Source organism: Gossypium arboreum, chromosome 5, assembly GCF_025698485.1.
Source record: "Gossypium arboreum isolate Shixiya-1 chromosome 5, ASM2569848v2, whole genome shotgun sequence".
NCBI classification, from domain to species: Eukaryota; Viridiplantae; Streptophyta; class Magnoliopsida; order Malvales; family Malvaceae; genus Gossypium; species Gossypium arboreum.
In genome coordinates, this window is record NC_069074.1 from 15,060,540 (window position 1) to 15,088,520 (window position 27,981).

Below are 27,981 nucleotides of genomic sequence, written 5' to 3' on the forward strand. Positions count from 1 at the left end.
TCTTCCATGGTGTTTTTGCTGATGAGAAAGCAGAAAAATAAAGAGAAATCTAGATAATTCCACTTTAGTCCTAGCTTTATTAAGTAAATTTTGCAATTTTCCAATTTTGCCCTTAATTCCCCTTATTTTCTTGGTGATTTCATGCTCTTGCCGTCCAGCCCAAATAGACCTTGGGTCTATTTGCCTTTTAAACCCTCTTTCTTTTATCATTTAAGCTATTTAATCATTTCCCACAATTTTACATTTGATACAATTTAGTCCTTTTTGTTCAATTAGCTATCAGTACTTTAAAATTTCTTGACGAAACTTTAATACTAACTTATTAACACTCCATAAATATTTATAAAAATATTTATGGCTCGATTTAAAATTCCCGAGGTCTCGATACCTCGTTTTCAATTTTAATTATTTTAATATATATATATATTTTAGTACATTTCACTATTTCAAAATTTTTCCTAACTTCACATTTAACTTATACTCACTAAATTAATAATATTTCCTACTCATTTGTCGGATTTAGTGATCTCGAATCACTGTTCCAATACCACTGAAAATTAGGCTGTTACACTAATTTAATTAAATTTAACCCTAAACCCTAATTTAATTTATTTAAAACACTAGGACCCTAATTTACTTAATTTATTTAAAAACCATAAACCATAAACCCTAATTTATTTAAATCACTTTAAGGGATTAAAACTTTGATGAAAAATCAACCTGGACCAATCTGCCAAAGATATCGCGACACGGAGCCTCAATATCTCGACTCCAAACTAATGGTTGAAGTATAGGAGCCCAGGGCCAAATTTTTTCTAGGTGATCAAAATTAAATTATAAATTCGTATGAAAGATAAAATGTAATTTTATCACTATAATGACTAAATTATAATTTTATCATTTTAAGATGTCAAAGTACAAATTTACAATATACTAATTTACAACTTTACAAATTTTAAAAAAATTAAAGGGTATTTTTATCATTTTAGTGGATTCAAAGCCACTACTTATTTCTTATACCACTTATGCTTCATAAACCGTAAAACAAATCATACTTAATCATAAAAATAAAAATAGAAACTAAATATTTAATTTTAGTTATTTGCTTTACTTACGATGTAAAATTGTAAATTAATGGCAAAATTTAAATGATGGGTTTGAGCATGGAGCAACAACATAAAAAGACTTTTCACTTTTAAGTTGAACTATCTCCATGTTGAGCCGAATTTAGTTGATAAATGCTTATAAATAAAAATAATAAAAAATGTTTGAGGAAGTGTTGCAGCAAAAATAATTGATTGTGGGATCATAAATTGGACTATTTGTGCCAGTGGCAATGCAGTTTTGTTGGATCATAAATTTGATTCAAAGGAGAGATTTGAGACATCACTCATGCATTGTAGCGTGAATTCAGACCCACAATTTCGAAATTGTCAAAACTTAACTGGAAGGACATCCATAACTGTACTATTTATACTACTGTACATTAAAAAGAATCTCCACCCAGAAATTTAGTGATCCATGAAATTTCACATTCTTCCAGAAAATGGTAATATATAATTTCAAACAATTCAATGCATTATTCTCATTAAATTGACGTGGATATATGACACATTAATCATTGGTGTTATCACAACAGATCACATTCTCATTATATATTGAGACAAAAGATAATTCAAATATTAGTAAGCTAAGAGATACCAATTGATGGGAAACTATTGGTCGATACCACATGTTTGGGGTGCAATTTCTTCTTTTGCTCATTCATTTTTACAGGACCACACACAGGGCATAGATGCTGTATGCTACATATCAAGACCCTTTTTCTGTGGAAGAAGATGGAACTGCTTGAGGAAAGTTATTGCTATGAAGTACAGTTCAGGCCACAACTTCAGTGAATTGCTTTGACCTGTTGCGGAAGTCATTTATCATATGAGGCAAAGCTCAGCACTCGTTCTCAACTCAGATTTGTTATATTTATGGTGTTTATCTACATTGCATTAGGTAGTTGTAAGAGGGCGATATAGAAAGCTTAGTAGAGAGAATGAGAAACCATGCTTGTTTTATGTTGTTCGTAAAAGTAGCATTAGGGATGGGGATCTTGGTTGGAGTTTGGGAAGCTCAGCTCGATTATGACTACTATAAGAGTTCATGTCCCGACGTGGAGAACACAGTGAGAAAAGCTGTGCTTGGGGTTATCTTAACCGACCCTACTGCACCTGCTGCTTTCCTTAGGCTCTTGTTTCATTTGCCAAGTCCAGGTATTCCTCTCTTTTGGTCTCAAGCTATGCTCGAGGTTATCTTCATGCTTTGTAAGCATACACGTGTTGTTTCTATGCTATATCTGACATCTCTCTGTGATACAGGGATGTGATGCATCGATCCTGTTGGACTCAAAACCTGCTAAAGGCAACTCTGAGATGGCTTCTGGAATGAACTTGGGTATTAGAAGGTTGGAAACTATTCACAGTATAAAAGAAAAATTAGAAGCAAAGTGTCCAGGGCAGGTCTCCTGTGCAGATATTGTTGCCTTAGCAGCTAAGGTATCAGTTGCACTGTCAGGAGGACCCGATATTCAGATCCCTCTCGGAAGAAAGGATTCCACCACTTCTAGTCGACAAGCAGCTGATGTGAAGATTCCTCCATCGAATGTTACAGTCGATACATTACTTGATATCTTCAAATCAAAAAGCTTAAACCTTGAGGAATCGGTTGCAATCATGGGTAATTACTTAAATCAATCAGCCAACCCCAGGGTTTATATATGTCCTTACAATCGTAACTTGAAAAGCTTTTCATTTGTTACAGGGGCTCATACATTAGGAGGTGGACACTGCTTAAACATTGTGGACAGATTATTTGATAGGCAGCCTGACGACCAAATTAATCCCGGATTTGGAGTCATATTGAGATTACTTTGCCCTACCAAAACCCCACTAACGAACCTGACTGTCGTGCCGAACGACAAGACTCCCTTATGTTTCGATAACCAGTATTACAGAGATGTTTTATTGGGGAACGGCCTCTTCACTATTGATTCAAGGATTTCGACAGATCAACGAACTGCACCCATAGTCAGACAGTTTGCTGCCGATAGCAGACGATTTTTCCGGGTGTTTACTTCTGCGTTTGTGAAGCTATCTTCATCAAATGTTCTTACCAATGAGGAAGGGCAAGTTAGGAGGAAATGCAACCAAGTAAACTAGGAAAGCTTCACATTTCATTCACTTCATAATATGTGAAACAACCATAGCCCCGTGACTAAGTAAAGCAATGAATGCCAAAAATTTAAATACTGAACAGTGGAGTTTTCTTACACGAAAAAATAATTAAATAAATTGTAATAAAAATGTCACAAGTTTCCTATCAGACCTCCCTCAATTTGATCAAAGGTACTATGCCAATTCTTATCTTCTTAGTCAAACAACATGATCTAACATGATATTTTGTTTGAACTACAAGCTTGTGATTTTCATGAAACATATAATGGGAAAAATCCCCTGCTCAAGAACTTCCTTGCAAACAAAAAAAGCATGGAACAGATATAGAGTTCGCTCGTTTAATTTACAGTATTTGTTCGTTTAATTTACAGTGCATCCTCTCAGTACGCTGCATGGTTTTGCTCAGTGTCAAATATAGCAGTATGGTGACAACATCGGTTCACAGTTGTTACCTAGTTTAGGGCACCGAATGTTCAGGAACAGCCTCCGGTAAGGATTGTGAGGATGCACCGCTCATTTTGCTAGGTACTGGTGTGTTCCTTCGAGATTGGCGTTTCGTGGGTACTAACACACTCTCATTTTCTAACTTGACAACCTCCTCCTCCTCATCATCATCCTCCTCTTTGAAAACTGGATGGATATATGCATTTTGAAGATAGGGTTTCAAATTGAAGTTTGAATCCCGTGCGCGTTCCAAAGTGTCTTTCATTACTGCTTCCTGAAACAAACAACAGAGAAAGTAATGATTATGATGATTGAACATGCAGTTCATTCATCACTCTAGTGGTAGTCATTTAACTAAATTCATTAAATAAGAGTGTGAAAGCTTTAATCATGAATGAATCACTGAAAACACGGATGAAACCATCAACTAAATATGTAAACACCAACAAACCTGCAAAGGATATCTGACAAAAGCAGGTTCATATCGCGCTTTGCAGAATCTGTAAAACCAGATTGTGAGGACAGCAAGAGTAATGAGAAGTGGTGCTGCCTGAGCCAAATGCTTTGTACTTAACAATCCAATGAGCGCGACATGTGAGACAAGCAAAGCAATTATAATGCGTCCGTGAACATCAGGCCAGAATGCCGCCGCACTTTCATACTCTTGATTGTAAACATTGATGATCTATATTTTCAAAGGAACAAAATAGAGAGAATCAGACAAAGCAAAAAGATTCATTTACTACTCTACTTGAATATTATGTGTCGAAGTTCTTTACCTGATGACGGAAGACAACATAAGCTAGCCCGAAGAAAACTACAATGAATGGAAGTAGAACAGGTGTCACGGTAGCATAAACCATGCCAAGTAGAAAATAGAGTTGTATACGAGGTTCTCCAACGTTGAAGCTCAAACTTCCTGGATTCATTGCCTCTTCCCTGTCCTTTTCTGTTTTCACCAAGAAAGTATTCTTCAAGTGGTAAATTATAAGCGGTTTCAGCATCAAAATCTCTGCTGCTATTCCAGCCCATCCATCAACCATGATATAAGTAATAAAGAAAGTTGCTCTCATTGGTACAGCTACACCAATTGTTTTAGGAATCCTGCAAAGAAGGGGGAGAATCGTTTATGTCGAAATTAAGGCAAATTTAGACATCAAAACCATAACAGACATTTACAGAAGAAAATGGAAGGAATACATACTCATTTGCTGATTGCTTAAGAAACGTGTTTAGCTGGTCCAGTGCACTGCCTGCAATTACGCTGCCGAGGAATACATTCACTAAATTAAAGAGATAGTATCTAGTTGCTGATCTCCTTTCCAAAGATGATATTGATGTGAACCCTTCAAACTTGGACATGATCATCAAAATAGTTGGCAGAAAAATGAGAAAGAGCTTCAAAACAATACCAGGTAGAAAACCTTGGATAACCGATTTAATAAACGGTCTGCAGAGGGGAAAAAAGGCCAATATCAATTATAGCATTGCAATCTAAATAATGATTCAAGATTTTGAAAATAAAATGGAACTCACATTTCAATAAGGGCCTTCAGGAATGGTGCTGCTTTCTCAAGGCCTTCTATTGTGGCCAGAGCTTGTACAGATGCAATTGGGATTATGAAGAAGAAAGTCAGGAAGAAGAATGCTACAGCCATGATCAGCCTCCTAACAGCTATCGAGACGTAAGGAATTGACAGGTTTTGCCAATATACATCTCGTGGCTCAGGTGCCCAGTCTGTTAACCACAAGGTTGGATTCCTGGATTGTTGGGTTTGAGCACAAACAGCTGCACCCCATCGAGATTTAAAGGAAACAAATGCAGCCGGCATTATGGATTTTGGATCTTTTAGGACCCTCTCCCTCTCTTCAGCTATCTGAATAATGAAAACAAGTGTTGAAAGACAATCAGCGGAGAAAAACAAATGGCTGTGGCTCAGATGCAGTATTCGTGAACAGGCTTGAATCTTTTGACTGAATGAACAAATAAAAAATCAACCTAAAGAGAATTTGCAAGTTAAAAATGGAAATACTTACTTCATCGGATAACTTCTTGATTTCAGTTATGTGATGATCAATTGCATCCACTTTTTTACCCCAGAGCCCGAGAAAACCAGTCTAGTAAAGAGACAATATGCTTGTCAAGACATCAGAAATATAAAGCAAAGCTGAACATCAACAGGAGACCAGCTTCTAAAACCATGACAAACAGCAGTAAGTTACCTTCATAATAGGCCTTTTTGCATTATTTCTGGAATACTTCAATTGATAATAGTCAAGCCAATTCTGCTTACTTTTCCTCTTCTTCACCAACTTCGCAAGTTTGTTTGCATTGCATACTACCTGAATATAAGGAAAACTATATCATGAACTGAATTCTATGATAAATGTCTTTGAACGAGAATACATGGTAGAATAGTAACAAAGTACAAGAAGATAATATAATCATTGGAACAAATGCAAGAGGAACTCACCTGATGTGTAAGATAGGTATCAGGGTGATTAACCAGGAAAAAGTGCTCCACAGTCTCACTTACAGATTCATCTGAATCTGGTGGTACGTTTCTCACAAGCACCTAAAAAAAATCAAATTCCATTCGAAATGCAATTTAGTAAAAGGCATCATATCTCTTTGAATTATAATACAGAACTAAAAGAGTAAATTTAAATAATTTTTTTGATAATAATGCAAAGAACACATCTTACAGTAAACTGATCAGGCCGGCGTTTTTCTGATACAAGAAATTGCAACCGCATATTCGCAACTTTCTCATACTCTTTTAGCAACACATAGCATGTCCAAAAGGTAAAAGCATAAGCCATTACTATATGTGTCCAAAACCTACAACATATGATTAAATATTAGTCCATTGTAACCTGTATCACAGACTAAGACAAAAGAAATTTGCAGTGATAGAATATCTCCTACCTATCCGATCCATCTGGAACGTTTGAAATCGAGAGCTTATCAATATCACTTGAAGTAACATTCTTCAGCTGCAACTCCAATGTTTTATTAGTGTAATTAACCGGCACTAGGACCGCCCATGCAAGGAAGGTGATAGGCACAAAAATCTTTAGGCTGCACACAGAACAATAAGAGAGCAATCAGAAAAGGACAAAGACGAAATGAAAAAAAGATAAATGATTAATGACTATCATTAGCTAACGCATTTCATAAAAACTACATCATCTTAAGAAGAAAAATAAATAAATATACATATATACGGAGACCCACAAACAGATACAGCTTATAAGCAAAATTAATATTTCCATTTAGAGCATAAGCAACAAAGCAATAATAGTGAAGGAAAAAATGAATAATTTAAGAAATTAAGATGGCCTGCAGCATACCCTATCAAGTAAATGCGCAAATAAACAGCTGAATCCAAGCCGGCGTGATCGATAAGCTCGAGTTCTGGCATTTTGAGAGCCTCTGGCATCCAATTCAAGAACCTCAAGTAGGAACGGAAGTCCAAATTGACAAATTTCTTAACAAATGTTCCAGACCTCGAAGGACTGCTTCTTAAACCCTTGAGATACCATTTCGGAAAATAAACCCTATCGTTGAAAGGTTGAAGCCTCAATATAGCAAACGCTAGTAAGAAAACGAAAGCACTTAGCAGATTAATGCCTGCTGCAACCCCTATATCACCTAGTGTTGCCATCTATATAAAATCTTCTCTGCATACACGAAGATAATTCCCAGATCAGGAAATCCACCGTAATTAAACGATTAAACTCTTAAGGTTGCAATATATTCCGGATATAAACAGAAACCTCACAGGAAAATAGAGTCCTTTAAAAATAAAACTCACAGAAAAATCATTGCTTTACATAAAAAAACATAAAGAAGGATTTTTTTTTTTCAAGTCCTCTCAATATGAAATAACTTAAAAAACAATCAACAGAAGTCATCGGAAAAGGGAAACAAAGGAAACATTCTAATACAAACAAATCCTTACTCGTTTTCTGTTTGTGATTCTTCAAGTGGAGCGGAAATAAAAAGGAACAATTTTCGGGCAATCTAAAAGGCCAAAACCAAAGACAATACTTTCTCTTTAGCTTTTGAATGATGCGTATCAGAAGTTGGAATTAGAGAGTGCTTGGATCACTTCAAAACTCGATAAAAAGCAATATCATTTCTCCACTACTTGGACATGAAAGTAAAACGCACGCAACCGAGAACCGAAAACCCAAAAATGGATAATAAAAAAACCTTCTTTGTTGTTGATAAAGCAAAGCAGGTTAGCAACTAAAAACCAGAAACCCCAAACAAACAAAAAACAGTCATTTATATAATGAGATCGGTGGTTTTTTTTTTTTTTTTTTTTGGTCTCAAGCAGGATTTATGTTTGTAGTAATTTTCGCGGGTTTTGATTTATATTTTCTTACAATGGTTTTGTCGCTGTTGTGAAGATATAGGAAATGGTAGTTCAGGTTGGCAGTTGCCTTGATGTTAACGTTTCGGTAGGGTCCGCTTTCTTCTTGTGTCGTTTCGATTCAACGGGTATGAGTTTCCTTTTTTTAATGAAGTAAAATTCATTAATAGTAACAATTAATTGATTAGTATACCTGAAGCAGCTTTCAATGTCGGCAAGCTGCCACGTGGGTGTTGCAACGGCTAGTTTTTGTCTAAGTCGCGGCGTGAGAGCGTGGAAATTAAGGGAGCGCGATTTACATTGAAGGAAAGTCGATGATGCCGATGCGATAGGCGATTGAGTGTGTGGAGAGAGTAGGTTGCCATTTCGTGAAGGTCGCCGCGTGGATTTAGCGTTAGCTGCGTGGCGGTAACATGGCTGTCCCTGTCAGAGGATTGTTTTTCATTTTGGAAAAGAAATTGAAAAATGGATAAAATAGGATACTTTAAGTTGTCATTTAAGTCCTTTTCGTTATCAATAAAACTCTAAACACTGAATTATCGTTCAAACAATATTATTTCAATATCACCCCACTTTCGTTCTATGATTTGGTTTTATTAGGGTAGCAAAAGTATTATTAAATATGGGAAGATAATTTTATTTTTGCATTCATGTTTTCAACAGAGTTCAGAGGATATTAAATTTAAAATTTAATGCCTAAATTATAAAAATTTGGATAATTTTTTTATACTTCGAAATACACGATGAGATTGGATTGCAAAAAAAAAAAAAAAGGTAGCGAACGAGACAAGAAGCAGGATTAGTTTATTGTGGGGAAAACATAGGGAGGCTGCAGGCAATGGCAATGGCCAATAAAGAAAAAGAAAAGAAAGCGGTTGGTCTACAACTCAGCTGAGAAAAAGTAAAAGAATGGGGCAGGCCGGTGTGCGGTGGATGCAGCGTTGAATCCGTGGGCTAAAATTAGATAGTAGAGGAATTAGTAGCGTCAATTAAATAAATTAATTAATCGTCGAACACACAGACGGAAAACGTATTTGGTTCTTTTTAAGTCAAAAATTGTGTAAATGAGTTTTTTTTTTTAAATTAAATCCAACGTGTTCTCTAATTATTTCATGATCAATGCTGCCTTGTTTGATTTTACTGTTTCAAGTTGTAACGTATGCATTCAAAGACAGTAGGTGCAGGCCCAATTTATTATTTATATTGAAAATAAAGCAGTGAGTTGGTCAAGAAAAAAGATAAGTAAAATAAATAAATAAAAAAGTGTCACCTCCCTGATATTCAATCTTGTGACTCACACTTTGAAATCTCCTTATAAACAACGCAAGCATGGGTAAGAATATGGCAGCTAGGCAGGGAAGGGATTAAGTCAAATTATGAAATCTCAAACTCGTGGCGACTCCAATGCCTGTGATTGTGAATACTATAATATTAAATTCCAAAGCTTTCTTTCGAAAGAAAGAAAATTCCGAAGGCAAAAATGAAGACAAATAGTAGATGCGTCACGATGCTTGATGTCTCACGTTCACGTCGCATGAACTCTACATTATAGCATCTGGCATCAATCTCCCCAGGAAAGCATGATGCCTGACTTGCCCCTGCTTTCCAAAACGGTAGACCAAAAGCACTGAAATGAATATGAGAAATGTGGCCTATCTATGGAAGGAATCTTTCGTTACTAGAACCCCTTCCTAGTGACTGTAAGTAACATTTTAGCTCTAAACTTTTCCTGTTTTTTCAAATAAGAATAGGGATGAAGCCAGAAAAATTTTTTAGGGAGGCCGGATGAAATTTTAATTTTTTGTAGTTTATATCTTTATAATTTGTAAAAGATTAAATCAAATTTTTATAATTTTAAGGGGGCCAAAGTGTAATTTTACCTTTATTAATTTAATTTTTTTAAAAAATTTAAAGAGCCAAAAATATAATTTTACATTTTGGGAGGCTGGGCCCATGCCAGCCCCCCTAGTTACACCCCTGAATAAGAACCTAATTTTTTTAATATTTTTTCTATCAAATGATGATGCAGACATGTTAGAATTTTTTTATTGATAAACTATCAAAATGGTCGCCCAACTATTAATTTTTTTTATTTAGTCACTAAACTTTTTAAATTTAAATATTTGAGTCGCTTTGAGTTTATGTGGGCTTTTTTATTGGTCTAGTAACAAAATTAACCCTCAATATTTACAAAATTTGTCATTTTAGTTCTAATTAAAAAAAGTTGACCCTCAAAATTTACAAATTTTATCAATTTAGTCCTAACTCTAAAAATAAAAAAAAAATCATTTTTTTAACCCTTTATAACCCATAAGCTAACCCATGTGAGATATTTAAAAAAAAAAAAGAGTACCATTTTTCAAGTCACCAGTAAAAGACTCTAAAAAAGTCGGGATAAAGCACACAAAAATTAATATCCAAAATAAAATAAAGGCATTGAAAACGTTATTTTTTCGGGTAGTAATATAGCCAATTATTCCAAGTAGGTTCCAAAACAATTGTCTAGTGTAAAGTCAAAATTATAGTAAAAGAAATTGTTGCAAGTGACTTGAAAGAGGGTACTCTTTTTCTTATTTTAATATCTCACATAGGCTAGTCAATGAGTTATAAAGAGCTAAAAATAATATTTTAAATATATTTTTAAAAATTTTTAGAGTTAGGACTAAATTGACATATTTTGTAAATATTGAGGGCCAAAATTTATTGATTTTTAGAATTGGAACTAAAATGATAAATTTTATAAACATTAAGGGATAAATTTATAGAATTTTTATACTTAAGATCAAATTGATAAAATATATAAATATTAAATAACTAATTTTATTATTAAATCAATAAAAAAACTAACATAAGCTTAAAATACTAAAATTTTATAATTTTAAAAATTTAGCGCACATTAAATGCAGTTCTATGAATTAAACAGTAATGAGTTGATGAACATTTCACATATTTCAATTTAATCACATCATTTTTAAAATCAATATCATCGCTTAATTAACTCTATTTTAAAAAATGCTTCAAAATGTGCAACTTAATGGTCATCCCCAAAATGCACTATTTCAATATAGTCCTTCATCCTAAATGCACCATTTTGACGTGGAAAATGATGAGAAATTAATAAATCCTTATATATTAAGTTTACTGTCAGATCATTCTCAAAACTTAACATAAATGGAATAAAAAACAAAGTCCATTACTTAAATTATCATTTTGAAAGTTTTTATACTTTAACCCTTAAAAAAAAGTTTACCCTTCAAAATTTTTTTTCTTAAATGAAATTTTTTATTCATTTTAATACAATATTAGGATTAATTATTAGACATATTTATGGATTGGATTATTCACCCAAAGTTGAAGGTATGATCAAAATATAAATTATTGGATAAAAACTACGAGATTTGATAAATGAAATTAGACAAAAAAATTTAAACTCATTTAAAATGTGAGTTCGACTTAGACTTCAACGTTCAAAGTCCAAGCCTGCCTAACCCCACCCATTTATACTTTTGTAGTATTTTTTTTTTTATTTTTTGTAATTAATATAACATAAATTTAAATATATAATATTATGTGAATATTAGAAAAATATGTCAAGTTATATATATATTTAAATTTTCAACAAAATACCAACAAGTGATGGTGCATTGATAAGGCACATTACACTCTTGACAAGAGAACGCGAGTTCAAACTTTGGAGACAATATTGTTAGGAGAGGCAACCATAAATCTCCTAAAAAGTAAGGGAAACTAAATACGAAATTAAAAATAATATATTTAAAATATATATATAATATAAAACAACTTAAAATGAATTTGGGTTACCATTTACAAATATGAGTACATTTAAGGAAAATTTTAAACTCATATTCTAGGTCATATCGAACTTGAACAAATATAAAATATACTAATATCATGCATAAACTTGTCTTGAACTTGCCCTAACCATAAACTCCTCTATTAATGGGCAAATTTGAAGAAAATTTCAATTTTTTTTTAAATAGAGAAATGGGCAACTTTGTTTAAAATTTAGAAAAATAAATCGGTTTTAGAGAGAGAAGGTGAAAGCGCACTATATATATAAAATGTGTTTTCACTTTGAAAATGCATTTTATAGATAGGGCATGCTTTCTGGCTTTTTTAACGTATCAACTTCTTTGCTCATATGGTTAATTGTATAGTGGTTTTATCCTCAAATCCTAAGTTTGATTTCTCTCACATATTTATTTTTATTTCATGTTATTTCAAATTTTTTTGTTATTTTTAATTAATACTTTTATCACAATAGCTAACATGGTTAGATGATTAGATAACAATAACTTCATCATTGACTTCCAAGTTTAATTCCTCTTCTAAGTACATTTATATTCTTTTATTATAAAATCAAACTTGATACTCAAGAATGGAATCAATATGATTTAACCATTTAACCAAACGAACTAATGTAATAAAAGTATTAATTAAAATAACAAAAAAAAGCTTAAAACAAAGTAAAATAAAAAAATTACAAATATGAGAGAAATCGAATTTGGAACTCAATGATAAAACCACTAACAATTAATTATCTAATCAGAGGAGCTGATATGTTAAAAAAATCGAAAAGCACATCTCGTAGGACACGTTTTCATACACAACGCACTTTTACCTTTTTTTCTTTAAAATCAACATATTTTCTTAAATTTTTTAAAAAATGGCTCATTTCCTTTTTCTTTTTTTTTGTTTTTAAATGGACATTTTCTTCAAATTTGTGCTCTATTAACTACCTATGCTTTGTTTGTTTTTATTTTATTTTATTTTAATTGTGCATTCATTTTTGGTCCAAGTATGTCTTTGAGACTGTATATCGTAAATTTATCTTCAAACATCTAATTAACCATTTTATTTCCTTTTGGGTTTACATTACTTGGTTTCTATTCATAAATATAAATGGATTAAAATATACAATAAATCTCTATCAGTTCATAAATTTAGAATTTAAATTTTATTTTAAATTTTAAGTTAAAATTTTAATATTATCAAATTTTTATTATATTTATTGATACAATATTTTAAATTAAAAAATACTTATTTACTTGGTCATGAAAAGATAAAAGATATTGTAACTTGAACTTAATAAATGAACTTGAACAGACTAACGATTAAACTTATACTTTTGAATAAAAAAATAAATGTTTTCAAAGAAATGAATGAACTATATATTTAAAAAGCATAGCTATTAAATTATAAATGCATATAAACAATTTAAATTAAAAATATCAAAAATAATTTCCAACCCCATTTATGTTTCAACTTATACTTTATATTTCGAAAATATTTACCGGCTTAGGCCCGGTTCTGTTTTCTCCATGGAACCAGTTTTCATTTAAAAGCGGGGGATGGCAAATGGGCAATTGATATTGTGGGTCAAACCGTCCGAGTAACCCAACGGCAGCACTAATGCAAAGTAGTGAAACGACAATCCCCTGATTTATCCTTATCCCAAAAGCTTTCAAGATGGCCCAGAATTTCAGAATAGTTCACTAAATTTGAACCATCCCACCTTCGGCAAGATCGCACTCTAACATCGCACTACAAAAGTCGGCGTTTTTTTCGCTGTGATGTCCTAAGCAAAAAATAAACCCAATCTCCCTTAACTCTCTCTGCATTGGGATCCGAGTCTTAAACCCATCAATCCGATGTCTTCAACTAGCAACTCAAACAATTCACACAATCTTGCCGTTGAATCTAAACAAGACCGACCCAACACCGTTCGGATCCCCGACCGGGTCGACCTCCGAGGGAGTCCCAGGAGTCGTCAAGGGTCCCCCAGTCATTCACCCCGACTCTGCCCCAGCCGGTTCTTGAACGGTGAAAAGAGCGGGGCGTCATTTGTTGGAGCTGAATTGTTGGGAAAATTATGGGGTGATCGAAAGAAGCAACCGAAGAACGCGAAGAGAAAAGGAGGCAAAGTTTGGTACCAAAAGAGAAGGGTGAAAGGACTTGTAGTGGTGACTGCATTGGTGGGTTTTTTTTTCTTGGTCGATTGGATTATGCTCTTGCGGTTACAAGATCACCGGGTCGGATCCGATGACCGATCTTCCAGGAATGCTTCTTCTGTTTCGGCTCAGGTAGCTCAACTCTCATTTGCTTTGAGATTTTATTTCACAATTATTAACACTAATGATGAAGAAATAATGGGTTTTTAGTAGGTGGTTAGCTGCATTGTTTCCTTATTAATGCAAGGAATTCCAGGTCAATGAAGTGCATTGATCGTCTATTGCTAAGTTGCTAAATGAAAGAGAGCTTGTATGATTTGGGTTTGCCGATACTTTTTTGTCCATTAATATCCAATACAACTTTAATCACCACACCATTCACAAGTGTGACTTCTACAATTCATGGATGAATAGTGCATATTTGAATAGTGATTATTAGTTTATTGGAGAGTAATATGATTTCTGGAGACAATTGACATTACTCTCTGTGTGATATGAATTTATTTGCCAAAGCATTACGATTGTGGCTTTTGCAGGTGAAGGTGACAAAGCCTAGAAAAGGGAAAAAGCATTACAGTGGTATTTATGGAAGGTTGTTGGCTTTGGCTGCTCATGCTTTGGCTGAGGTATTTCAATATAAGCAATGATGTCTTTTTCGTTCACTTTCTTTGACAAACTTCCCGTTTCTGTACAGTTTCTCTTTTCTTGTTTTTCATGTTTTATTGAAAGAAGTGCTATGACACATAGGGGCAAAATAAACGTGAACCGAAAGATTTATGGCAGGAACCTGTGGTTCCTGCTTCTGCTTGGAGACCCTGTGCTGATCAACGTGACTGGGAACCTAATGGTCTCTTTCTTTGACTTCTATATGTTTACTTCACTCGGGTATGGATAATTTAGACTAGTTCTCAGTTCTTACATTACTTCTTTTTTAATTTGATAGAGGGGAAGAATGGATACATTATGGTCACTGCAAATGGTGGAATTAACCAGCAGCGTGTGGCAGTAAGTGATTCCAACAGCAGAAATTCTAGCATGTGTTCCAAGCTATTGAATTTGCTTTCATCTTTCCTCTCTGAGATTAGTAGATTTAATTTTTGATTGCTAAATGTTACAGGTCTGCAATGCTGTAGTACTTGCTCGCTTACTTAATGCAGCTCTTGTTGTTCCCAAATTTATGTACAGTAGTGTCTGGAAAGATGTAAGGTGAGGCTTTTATTTTTGTTCCTTTCTTCTTCTTTTTTTGCTAATAATTTTCATCTTAATTTTTTTATGTTTCTTCCCCTGGAAGATGGATGTTTCCTCACATTAAAACATTTTTTTTTCTTTTAAAGTATATTGTTGATATTTGAACACTGAATGAAAGGAATTAACTTTCAGATTAAATTTGTTTAGTATCTATCAGATGACTTCTATTCGGACTTGACAGAAAAATGACTGCACTGTATTTTAAATTTCGCAGTCAATTTGGTGATATCTATCAGGAGGAGCATTTTATTAAGTACCTGGCTCCAGATATTCGAATAGTGAAAGAACTTCCTGAGGAGCTAAAGTCTCTAGATTTGGAGGCAATTGGTAGTGTTGTGAGTTTCTGCCTCTAAATCATGTTCTGAATGGCTTTTGCCCGCAGCTTTGGTCTTAAGGTGTCTTTTATCAATAGTGATTGTTCAATTGATTTTCCAGGTGACAGACGTAGATGTTAGGAAGGAATCTAAACCAAGTTTTTATCTGAAAGACATTCTCCCTATCCTACTTCAGAAACGAGTTGTCCATTTCGTTGGCTTTGGGAACCGTTTGGCTTTTGACCCAATACCATTTCAGTTGCAGGTAAATTTCTAGCCTTAATTTCTGATGCCATAGCAAGCTCCTTTCGAATTTTAAGCTTTATTCATTGGATAATTGTTATAATCAGTTGTTGGTAATAAAATTTATGTCTATATCCTTTTCTTTTCTACTTTGCTTTTCCTAATTGGGAAACTTCATCTAGAGGCTTCGATGCAGATGTAATTTTCATGCACTTAAATTTGTTCCGAAGATACAAGAAACTGCTGCTTTACTCCTTGAAAGATTGCACAAGCATTCAGCTCAGCCAGGACTATTGGATCATTATCTTGTTGGTCCACATGCAGTGGCTGCTATGATTGCAAGGAGTGATCGTGCTAAAGCTTCCAAATATCTTGCTTTGCATTTGAGATTTGAGATTGACATGGTAGCTCATTCGTTATGTGAGTTTGGCGGAGGTGAGCAAGAGGGGCAAGAATTGGAAGCATATCGACAAATCCATTTTCCTGCATTAACAGAGCTAAAGAAGACGGAGAAGTATGAATAGTTTTCTTTTTGTCTCCGACACATTCTATATTTCTTCATCGTCTGTCAAATTTCTGCCATATCATTCCTTGTGAATTTGGAGAAGCATGCAAAATATTGCTTTATATTGAAGCCAACTGTTTTACATGCTTCAGGTTACCTTCCCCTGCCATGCTCCGATCTGAAGGGTTATGTCCATTAACACCAGAAGAAGCTGTACTTATGCTTGCTGCTCTAGGTTTCAATCGTAAGACTCAAGTATATGTCGCAGGGGCACAAATATATGGAGGGACATCAAGATTAGCTGCTTTGAGAAGCTTGTATCCTAATTTAGTTACCAAAGAGAATTTGCTGTCATCCGCCGAACTTGAACCATTCAAGAATTTCTCATCTCAGGTAACAATGCGGCATATCCACTTCTTGTTTGATGAAAAGTGTAGGTTTTGCTATTGTTGCATTGATGAGTTGTTGGTCTTTACCACAATTTTCAAAATTACTTTGGCATTAGCTCTTTTCACCATGCACAAGCTGCTACTGCTTGTTTCGAGGTTGTTTTCATGCAGTCTCCTGTCAGTGATATAGACTATGAAATAACCAAGTTAGATATTTGGAAATAATTAGATTAATACTTTTAATATAGCATCTCTAAGGCTAGTAAGATTAGGACAAATGGTTTTCTATGCTCTTATCAATGTTGGTTACTATCATACTTGGTGCAAGTGCAATTACATATTATGACCTTTGATCTGTAGCTGGCAGCACTAGACTTCATTGCCTGCACTGCAGCTGATGCATTTGCCATGACGGACTCTGGTAGCCAGTTGTCATCTTTGGTATCTGGGTATCGAATATACTATGGTGGAGGGAGGATGCCTACAATACGCCCAAATAAGCGGAGACTAGCTGATATCTTCGTCAAGAACAATACCATAGAGTGGAAAGTGTTTGAGCAGAGAGTGAGGAAGGCAGTTAGACAAACTAAACATGTCCAGAGTAGGCCTAAGGCTAGAAGTGTTTACCGGTATCCACGGTGTAAAGAGTGTATGTGTCGTACAGATTGACTTATTTCCCTTTTTAAGATGTTCTAATTAAAACATGCATCATTCTTTGTTGTTTAATTTTAGTCTCAAATCAAACTCTGATTATTTATACATTGTTGTTTAATGGTAAGGCAGACTTGTTATTGGAACCTCGTTCGAGTAGAATACTAAGATGACTTGTAATTATGTTTTTCGGTAGACATGGCCTCGTAATGCTCAAATTCAATTGTAAATTATATCTCGAAATTTTGTTGGTTAACCTGGTTAAAGAAACCTTGACTTTGGGATATAAAACTCGTTGGCCGACATGGTTGCATCGATTCCTATGGACAAGTCTTGGGTTCCCTCGTGTGGATGCAAGGTAACTGTTGTCCCGTTTGGCGATATTGCTAAGCTTGCAAATAGGGTCCCGTAAGGTTACTATATACAGGTCCGGTGATATTCTTAGACCAGATATCGTCACTTGAGGTTATGTTGAGGTTAGCTGGGCAGCCAAGCGACTGACTGCACCACAGTAGTACATTCCACTGGCAGCTTTTTTGCAAAGACCATATGGTTCCCTGAAATAGAATTATTTGGTGAAAATGGAATAGAGGGATAATAATTTTAAGTAGTTTGGTTAGTTGAATGGAATAGACAAATAATACTAATACATTGTTTGGTTGGGTAAAAGAATAGATAAGGAATAGATTAAAATAACAATTTTACTTATAGATTTTAAATTTATATTATTAATATCTTACTAAAATATTTAATTATTTAAAAAAACTAAATTACTTAGTATTAAAGACAATAAATCTCGTTCAAAAAATAAATATAATAAAACAAGATTTTAAAATAAAATCAACATTTTAATTTAATTTTAAAACAAATATAATAAAATAGAGAATATTTTATAATATATATTAAAATAATATTTTGCTGTCATTAAAAGATAAATATTAAATCATAAAAAGATGAAGTTTAAATATATATTTTTGTTACCAGATAAAATTTAATTATAAATATATAATATAATATTATTCTAGTTTGATATAAAATAATATTTAAAAACTATCAAAATGTAAAACGTACAGTTTGGTTAGTATGCTAATTCATACTGTCATGGTTGGTACTTGGTATACAATACCATTTCTTTTGATGTTTTTAAATTTTATGACTTTTGACCTTTTTGGTTGGTGCACTGCCATGGTTGAGTTTGGTGACTTTATTTATGAAGATTTGAATGGCTATTTTTTTTATGAAGAGTTTGATGGCTGTTTGTTTAATGGGTAGTTTGGAAATTTGCTTCGAGTGGCTATTCCTTGTATTGAATAGCCAATTTTGAGGGGGAAGCATTGAAGAGCTATCCTGGCCATTTTCTTTGCTGTCAGTAATAGACTACTCCAAAGAATAGCAATTACATGAACCAAATAGATGAATCAGTGTAGCACTTCGAGTAAGGCAGGAACCACTTGGCTATTCATGCCAACCGAACGTGCTGTGATAGTAATCTTCAAACTCTGCTTCATGGTAGAATCCGTAAAGAGCCAAGTGCATTTATAACCTCTTGAGGTAAAATCTTCCTCCTTGTTAGCATGGTAAGAGTAAATATATTGCTCTCTCTCCATGCCGCCGATATGTCAATCCCATTTGCCATGTTTTACAACAAAAGGTAAATTTTTGGGGTTTGTCGTGCTCAGTAGAAAAGGGCACAACTCTTCAGAAGGCTGGCTATATTTATTGAAACAAATGTAGTTTCTGCACAGCCTAAATTCAACGCAACCTTGGGTCATTCAACATTACTATTGCAGAAAATGAATTTGAGTGGGGTGAGCTTATGGTGGGAGATGGCAATGCATACATGTGTGATGGAAAGAAAGGCAAGATTGGAAAGATTTTGTACCGCAAATATCGGTTCAACATCAGAGAACTACAGATAAATCCTCCTGCACAGATTTAATCTCCTTGACCTAACACACAGACACAGATGTCTCCACTCCAACACATAAGTTACTAACAGCCACCAGTTCGGACAAAACACAACTTCAGCACTATACATCTCAGACAGACAACAAGCCAAATCTGCATAAGGAGTCTCTCCCCTCATGCAACAAAATTTCCCCATGGCTTACTTACCTCTTTCGTCGTTTGGCATCCACCTGGGAAATACCGCAAAAATGAGAAGTTGAGGCAGGACCTTAAAACACAATATAAATACATTGTAGGCAAAAGTTTCAGATAAATGGACTTTTCACTGAAAGCAGACATTTTTATATTTAAACACTCACTCTAAACTTCATGTCTAGAACAAGATGATTGCCTATAGCTCTCTATGATGTTCCAAATGTTCCACAATCCCAATTATCAAAAATAAAAAAAGCACCTGTTAATTTATTAAGTAAAATGTTTGGCCACTTGCTAGTAACAACTAACGACGATCTGGCCTTGATCAGCTAAAGTCAATGCTAATCTTAAAGATGTGGTGAAATGGAAATAAGTATGCAGACTGCAGGATAAAGAGATAAACCCAGTCAACGATCAGATATATAGAGGTACTAGTTTCTAATGTTACATGCGTTGCATGTTGATCGATTTAATAATTTTGAAATTTGACTTTATTTAAATACAAACTCACCAAAGGTTTTTACATGCAATAAAAAAATAGCGTATAAAAAAAAAACAATTTTTCATTAGATTACCTCATTAAAAATTAAAATGATCTTTCATTTCTATCCGATGCCATTGTTGTTCAAATATAATCCAAAGTTATAATTATAATTATCACAATTTTACCTATAGTTTATACTTAGAGCTCTATAATAACTCTATTTTAAATTTAGCACAACTTTTTTTTATGTCATAATTTTTATGAGTAATTGTAATTTAAATTATCACAACTTCTATTTTATTTCAACTCTTTTACTAATAATAATTCTAAATTAAATATTATAGTAATATAATTGAAAACAAAGGGTATTCTCATCTATTCAAAAATTTTCCAAACTCGTGCTTTTATATATATTATTTATAGATAAATATGATTCAATAATATGTCATGAGATATGGTAGCCACTCAAACCTGATCCAAATCAACTACTGGAAATAGAAAAACCAGGCAGATACAACCTCAAGGCACTTAACGAATAGAAGGACTTGCATCTAAGAGTAAAGCATGTTTCCTAACTAACATTAACTTTCTATCCATTTATAGTCAATAGTAACACACACAAACAACATTAACTAGAGGGTTCCCACTTCCCAGTGATTTAAGACCATATATGCTATACATACCATTATTTTTATTTGTAGAGGATGAGAATTCCTCTTAATTGCCCTTAAATTCATTAACAAACCTCCTTGGAGGACACCATAAACGGATCAAGTAAATTGCATATCAGAGGATTAGTAAATACTAAATTGCTCAAAGAAGAAACAGAAAAACAACTGGCCAAGCATCATGAGAATTTGTTCAGAAAAAGGGTCTTACCTTTACATCAGATACTGGTGATGGATGAAACCCATTCTGTGATCTTTTCAGATCATCCTCAGAACATTCAGAACAAACAAAGTGATCCAACATTTTCGCTTCCTCAATTGTCATGTCCACACAAGCAGGATGATACCTATAGGAACAGCAATAAGAACCTATAGATATATTAAAAATTATCGGGCCTCCCATTGGCACCAGGAACTCAAAAATACATAGAACACCATACCAGTCCTTGCAGCCCTCACATTGCACCATGAGATCATCAGGGTTGTAAGGCATCTCACATTTGCAATACCTTCAAAACAGACAAATCCAGGGGCACCAAATAATCAATACCACATTGCTAACAAGTGAGCTAAAAGCCATATTTCACCAACCAATGCATCATCATACTCACACAGCAACTCGGTCAGGAGTAAAGGCACCGGTAGCAGCTTTATACTCGAACCTACAATAGTAATCCTCAGCCCCAACATCCTCAAGCTTAGTGTAGTTCTTGAAAGAATGAACGATGCACTTCCCTTCAATGGTGTGAGCACTCTGCACATCATAGTGGTCAGACAAAAACAGCTCCTTTGCTCCATGGAACTGCCTCCTTCCTCCAAGTGACTCCTCGGGACGATAATACCACCGTACTCGAACCTTCACATTATTCCTGCTATCTGCTTCAATTTTCTCAACTCGTGCCACATACGGGGGCTTACCAGTGTCGGAAGGACGCATCAGAACACAATCCCCAACTGCAAAAGGAAATCAGACTTTCACTCTAAGCCATCGCAAACTACAATCTCGTAACATCTATATACGCCCGTAAAACACACCCATATGCATATACATTGACGTTGATATGAAAGATGCACCAACAATCCCTTCTGCAAACAGACATCTTTCAACGTGAATGTATATGCATCCATTAAAACCAGCAAAAAAGTAAAACCCGACAACCAAACATTCACTTCTTAATCATCGACACTAATGCTACATGACAGATTTGAAATTTTAAAATTGCTAAACACGAAATGCCAAGATCCAAAAGGTTCCCATGAAAAATTTTCGACATTACCAAAGCGACAATTTTTTACGGCGTATACGTATTCGTAGGCGTATATATGTACATGAGAATCACAATACCTCTGACAACTTTGTTGGTGCCTCTGATGGTGTAAGAGTCGAGGTCCTTCTTCCCTTGTTTGGGCTTGGTGCCAGAAATTCCTGGTCTTGTTTTTGCCATGGAAGCTAGGGTTTTGAGCTACGGTCAAGCTCAGGGATTTAGGGGGGAAGTTTTAATTTTTTTTTTATTCAAAAAAATGGAAACAGAAAGCTTTGAAGAAATAAGGGGAGGAAAGAAGGAAGATAGACAAAACCCTAAGTTCCCCTCATGGGAGATGAAGAGAGGAGACAACTCATACAAGAAGAAAGTACGTTGATGGAGTGAGTGGAGACAATACAGTCAAGTGCTGGAATTACAGTCATTTATATATTTTTTTTAAAAAAATTTTAATTCATTCTGGTAAGAAAAATAATAGTGTGAAATGATTTTCAATGTAGTTCTCTAATTTTTCACCGTTAGGATTGGACACAACAACCCAACGTAAGAACTTTTTTTTCAACATCATAAAAGGATAAATATAAGATTTTTAATCTCGAATTACAAATATTTTACTAAGATGGGATAACAGTACAGTAATTTAATTGCAATCTTGTTTTTACGTCGCAAAGAAGAGTTACAATCTCCACTTTTTGACCTATTTTCTATTTTATGGGCTTATCTGGCCGGGGCTCCAATTTTCTTAACACCCACACTTCTTTCATTGTCAGCAATTCGGTTGAAGAAAAGAAATCATAATGTCTTTATCTTAAAACTAAAATATTCTGTCCATTGAACTACAAATAAAGTGTTCCTATGTTCCATTCAGTTAATGCATATTTTAAGTTATATTTTTTGACAACTCCTACATTTAAAAAAAAATAAAAATAAAAATAAAAAGAAGAAGAAGAAGAAGAAGCAGAAATTATTTGACTGACATTTTTTTTTTCTCAAATGGAAATATTCATTAATGCCCAGAACTACTACAAAAGAAAATGGTCAAGAAAATTTATTGTTACCAAACAGGAATAGGTGGAGAAAGTAACAATCTCTTGTTTTCTGTCTCACCAAATTTTTACTACAAAAATCAAAGCTGAATATGTTGATACAAATGAAATTATACACCCAGCCATGCATTTGAAAATGCCATCATAGATAACACACAGATCGTTTGGGGTTCTCTTTTCTCTCTCTCAGCTGCTTTCAGCAAAATTATAGGCTTCTATTCCAATAGAAAACTAAGTGACCAATAGACGCAGTTCTAGTTCAACGGCTGATTGGAGTGTGCATTCGTTCGACAATCCTGTTAACAGCATCACGGGACATCACTAATGTGTCATGCTGCAAGATGCTATAGACATTCAAGCCCTGCAAAAACATACACAACAGTCTCAGCATTAAGAAAAATAACATACAAACCAATTCGAGAATAGTTGGTTAAAGCAATCAATAACATGATGCAATCCCTATAAGTGAATACCGATAGCATTCAAATAGTTCTAAACCAAATCTATCATATGGTAGACAGTGACAATACAAAGTTAATCAGTTACCATGTAATTAATTACAAAGGCAACCACATTGAGATAATTACAGTTGACACAACTTACAATTGATGGCAGCACGTTGACATAATGTAAATTTTGTGTAGCTAGCTTCAACTTTTCATTTATGGGGCCACCATCCACCAGCAGAAGTTTCTTGGTATTCTCCATTTGATTTACATAGTTCACTATATTTTTTGTTTTATGTGTAGGGACCTCCAAATCCTCAAAGACAAGAAGCTGTTCAGTCAGGTAATACTAATCAATTAGGATTCAAAACTTAGCACTGAAAACTTTTGTTCTACATTTATTAAGGTGATCTGTAAAACCACATTACAAAATGCAAAATAGTGTGAACAAACTACACATAACATGCATATGCCAAATACTATTAACTTACCTTTCCTTCAGCAGCACAAGCAGACAGTGCAATCTTCAGTCCAAGACGCCTAACCTTCTTATTCAATTTAAAAGCATGACTTCTTGGTTTGGGGCCATGCATAGTAGCACCACCTCGAAACTGTTATCAATCCATAAAATCAATTAAAAGGCCATAGTAAAATAGGACCATAGATCCAAAACTTCTTAAAAATCAAAGAACAGCAAAGGGGTCACCTGGGGACCACGCAGTGATCCATGCCTAGCTCGACCAAGACCCTTCTGTTGCCAGGGCTTCCTACCAGTCCCACTAACCTCACTAATAGTTTTTGTTGAATGTGTTCCCTGTTGACCATTCAATTATCACTAATCTTAGCAGATTGTTGGCACAATTCAGAAAATCTTTTTAATGCAAAATGATGTGCAGAATATGGTATGGTCTGAAGAATTTGATTAACACCAAGATAATCCTAAAAGCGAGCCTCAAGCATCCATAAAGAAGGATGAAATGGCACCTGTTGTCGTTTTGCAAGCTGCCATCGTACAACACGGTGGATAATATCCTTTCTAATAGGTACATCAAAAACATCACCAGCCAAAACCATCAAGCCATGGTCTTCATTATGAAAATTTGTCACAGGAACTACCAGGTCTTCATAAAGTCCTGCACCATAATAATACATTTAATTCAATAGAACACTGCTCCTCATTTAAACAAAAAAACAACATTGGCCTATTCCAACAATTATTTAAAGGCTTACAAGCTGAATTCAATTTAACGAAAACAAGATGCCAAATGGAAGGCAATACAAAACCCAAAGTGGAGATTTAGGTTAACAAGTTGGCATATGTCAAGGTGACTTCTGGAGGCAAGTTTTAGCACAGAAACAACTAATAAAGTGGCTTGGTAACAGTAATAGGCCTCCACCTTTGTTAACTTTATATCTTTTAGAAAGCCAAAGAACATCCCAGAGATTCCTACAAATGCATATTGCCTTCAAAATTCAAACATTAATATGCTTCCATCTTATGACTATTAAAATTTTTAAAGGCAAGTAGCTACGTGAGGAATGTGGTTTAATGTTTCCATACCTATAGTACGCTCTGGTGTTAGCACAGTCTTTGAAGACAGTAAATCCGATGGAAAAGCACCTCCATTTGAATCAGGAGTCAAAATTGTGGTTGAAAACCTCCGAAAACCAAGGAAAGATGGACCACCCTACATCAATTAAATGTAGTATAGGTAGATAAAATACAAAGAGACGCCAAGATAGAGAAGATAACAAGAGGCTAGGTGCATAAACATGCAAAATAACTAGAACAAAAACACCAAGGGGTTAGAAGGGGTTATAAAGATAGAAACAAATAATACAGAATTCTATAATTGGTATTGTAGTAAGGGCACCTCCACTAGATGCAGAAACAAAAAGCCTGTTATAAGTATTCTTGTTAGAACCTTCTAAACTAAAAATTAAGGATAACAATAATAGCAAATCCATTAACTAGTAAACTAGATCCCCCACCCCCAAATCCCCTTTCCTTGGATTGATTCACCCATCCTGTTGGATAGATTCTACAAAAAGGATATTTAGACAGAAAACAAAATGAGAGCATACCTTGGAAAAGCTAAAACATTCTGCATGAAGCAAGTTATCCCCAGCAATTCGACCACTCAAATCTAATTAGAAAAAAAGAAGTTACCAGGTCAAGTATACCAATCACATATAAGCAGCAAACAAACAATGTTGAAATATTAGTAACTTAGTATATTGTTCTGACCAGAAGCTTGAAATGATCGACCTGCGACAGTTGGATATTCGCGGAAGCCCAAGGCAGACAGTGAACCAAAAGAACGTACAACCCTTCTAGAGATCGACAAAGCCATTATCCAATAACCAAGAATAACTAGTTCAATAGCATCAAGACAAAGTCACTTGCTCATCTACAGCCCAAACTTCATCTGGTTTGTGAAGTTTACCTAAGATTAAAGTCCACAGCTTTAGCGAAGAATCATACAAATTTATAAACCCGTTCAAATCAAACGTTTGCATCTAACATTGTGAGCGCAAGGTATTTGATAAAATTCCACATACAAGAAACTCAGAATACGAAAAAAGAATGGCCCCCAAAAAATAGTTACCCTGAAATCGTATTAAGCTAAAATAGAACCTGCATGGCGTGCAAGTCGACATAGTTGCTAATCAAATCATTTCTGATTCACGATTAACAAATAATCTATTCTTAAATTAATATACAAGAACGAAAAAAGCAAATGAGATCAGGAACAAGAAGAAACCAAAAGATGAACGTGGCGGGAACCTGGAAGCTGAAATGAGACCGGAGAACGTTGACGGCGTATGGCCGCGGTTGAGGGCGTCGGTTTTAGAGAATGGAGGCAATGTGTGGTGAGTGTGGGTTTAGTTTGGTCGTATTGAAAACGAAAAACCTCGTCTTGCTCGATTCCCAGTATATTTTTACTGTTTGGGCCAAAAGAATTTCAGCTTAGGGCTTCAGTTGGTTGCTCAAACGACGTGATCTTGGCATCATATTTGAACTTAGCCCCAATTTCTGGGCTTTTATTTTGACAAACACAATACAGAGAATGGGCCAATTAAATAATCTATTACTCTCTGTTTCTTTTTCTTAGCTTGATCTTTATTACATTATCAATTCTAGAATTACTGGGTTTTTTGAGATAATAGTATTCACTAATAATTTCATGTTATAAATATTTTATAATTAAATATAAATTAAAATAAATTAGTTTTATATTATATGTTTATAAATATAGATTTTAAAAATAATTGAAAATCATCCATATTCATTAATAAAATATTTTTGATCTCTTATTTTCTTATTTCTTTACTAGATTTGACCATGGGTCGGGCTAGGGAGAGTTCGGTTGAGCTGTAAATTTAAGATTTTATCAATATAATTAGTGCGAGTTCAAATCCTACCATATGCTCACTTGACTCTGATACCAATTCAAACAGGGACTTAAATAATAGTAAATTATTTTCAAAATGAACCAACATTAATAAATAAATAAATAAAAGGCTTTTCATATTTTCATATAAAATTTAAACAAGAAAAATTAAACATGTTATGTATAAAATATAGAGCACGCCATACCTTGGACACACTTTAACCCGATCGAATGTTTGACCTGAGATCCAACCTCTCACCATCGTCCAGCTCGCTCGTTCGTTCGCTATTTAAGACACGCGTCCTCACCACCATCCATCTTAGTCTACAACGTATAGTCTTGATAACCAATGTCCTGCTCGCCAACATTTTCTTGAGAGCACCAAAGGATGCATGTCACCTCTAAGGGGAGTCAAGTGTCACCATGCATGGCACCTAGTTACCCTTAGTATGCCGCATGCCTTGTAAATACAAGGAGGATCCTCCATGAGAGAGAGAGAGAAATTAACACTCAACAAAACCCAAAATATAATTAAAAATGATCTTAAAAATGAAATTTGGAACTATAGAACAAACCCTCCATTATCCAAATCCTTAACGCTATACTTCGTTATCTCATTTAACATTCGTACTTTTTACATTGATTTATTTTTCAATCCTTGTCATTTCAATTTTAAGGTGCCAATATTAGTTTTCTACCATCAAGTTTAGGCAAGTTTTCCTTTTTGGTAGGCAAAAGGAGAAGGGTTGAGCCCTACAAAACTACAAATCAATCAATATAGGTATTTACTATAAAGCTTAGGGAAGTTTTAATTTCTCCACAAAATTCAAGCAGCTTTAGTGACACAACTATATAGCAAAACAGGTTTTTAGCGGCGTTTTTTTAAAAAACGCCACAAAAAATGAAAAAATGAAATACTATTATTTAAAATAATTTTAAAGATTTTTGTTATATGACTAATTGTTTTTAATTTATATGTTAAATATTTTCTTATATAATTGTAAAAGAGATAGTATTAATTTTAAAATATTAAATTAATTATCATTATAGTTTAGGGTTTAGGGTTTATGGTATATGATTAAGGGTTTAATGTTTATGAGTTACTATTTTAAGGTTTATGGATTATGGTTTATGGTTTATGGGTTAATGGTTAGGGTTTAAGTTTTAGGGGGTTGGGGTTTAAGGTTTGTGGGTTAATGGTTAAGTGT

At 34.2% G+C, this 27,981-nt stretch overlaps 4 protein-coding genes and 1 pseudogene across 7 annotated transcripts; 2 read left to right on the plus strand and 3 right to left on the minus strand.

Annotated features, from left to right (window-relative positions):
* Positions 1-2,092: 2,092 nt before the first annotated feature.
* On the plus strand, positions 2,093-3,287 carry LOC108450988 (peroxidase 29-like; annotated as a pseudogene).
* A 21-nt stretch (positions 3,288-3,308) lies between these two features.
* Positions 3,309-8,378, minus strand: LOC108453844 (calcium permeable stress-gated cation channel 1-like). The gene is made up of 12 exons (XM_017752183.2): positions 7,631-8,378; positions 7,020-7,349; positions 6,595-6,747; positions 6,372-6,507; positions 6,140-6,241; positions 5,889-6,008; positions 5,703-5,783; positions 5,202-5,542; positions 4,870-5,115; positions 4,445-4,769; positions 4,117-4,350; positions 3,309-3,939 (listed from the first exon to the last, which is right to left on the minus strand). The coding sequence occupies exons 2-12, from the start codon at positions 7,331-7,333 to the stop codon at positions 3,679-3,681; spliced, it is 2,313 nt and encodes a 770-aa protein (XP_017607672.1). The 5' UTR covers positions 7,334-7,349; positions 7,631-8,378; the 3' UTR covers positions 3,309-3,678.
* A 5,041-nt stretch (positions 8,379-13,419) lies between these two features.
* On the plus strand, positions 13,420-17,515 carry LOC108450160 (O-fucosyltransferase 15-like). 2 transcript variants are annotated; one of them, XM_017747665.2, is made up of 10 exons: positions 13,420-14,151; positions 14,556-14,645; positions 14,767-14,866; positions 14,963-15,024; positions 15,137-15,225; positions 15,482-15,602; positions 15,703-15,846; positions 16,007-16,338; positions 16,482-16,722; positions 17,079-17,515. In XM_017747665.2, the coding sequence occupies exons 1-10, from the start codon at positions 13,720-13,722 to the stop codon at positions 17,385-17,387; spliced, it is 1,920 nt and encodes a 639-aa protein (XP_017603154.1). In that variant the 5' UTR covers positions 13,420-13,719; the 3' UTR covers positions 17,388-17,515. The 2 variants fall into 2 exon arrangements, with proteins under 2 accessions (XP_017603154.1, XP_017603156.1); XM_017747667.2 differs by having other exon boundaries at positions 14,120-14,151; positions 14,752-14,866.
* A 1,728-nt stretch (positions 17,516-19,243) lies between these two features.
* LOC108450112 (chromatin remodeling protein EBS-like) lies at positions 19,244-22,426 on the minus strand. Its single transcript, XM_017747590.2, has 5 exons — positions 21,970-22,426; positions 21,236-21,578; positions 21,065-21,133; positions 20,836-20,971; positions 19,244-19,507 (listed from the first exon to the last, which is right to left on the minus strand). The coding sequence occupies exons 1-5, from the start codon at positions 22,067-22,069 to the stop codon at positions 19,481-19,483; spliced, it is 675 nt and encodes a 224-aa protein (XP_017603079.1). The 5' UTR covers positions 22,070-22,426; the 3' UTR covers positions 19,244-19,480.
* A 495-nt stretch (positions 22,427-22,921) lies between these two features.
* On the minus strand, positions 22,922-26,386 carry LOC108450104 (uncharacterized). Of its 3 annotated transcripts, none has more exons than XM_017747570.2 (9): positions 26,144-26,386; positions 25,627-25,825; positions 25,464-25,525; positions 24,940-25,066; positions 24,363-24,511; positions 24,085-24,192; positions 23,870-23,989; positions 23,536-23,709; positions 22,922-23,293 (listed from the first exon to the last, which is right to left on the minus strand). In XM_017747570.2, exons 2-9 carry the CDS (start codon positions 25,730-25,732, stop codon positions 23,192-23,194), a joined length of 948 nt encoding a protein of 315 aa, XP_017603059.1. In that variant the 5' UTR covers positions 25,733-25,825; positions 26,144-26,386; the 3' UTR covers positions 22,922-23,191. The 3 variants fall into 3 exon arrangements, with proteins under 3 accessions (XP_017603059.1, XP_017603060.1, XP_017603058.1); XM_017747571.2 differs by having other exon boundaries at positions 25,648-25,825; positions 26,167-26,384; XM_017747569.2 differs by having other exon boundaries at positions 26,167-26,384.
* Between the last annotated feature and the right edge of the window lie 1,595 nt (positions 26,387-27,981).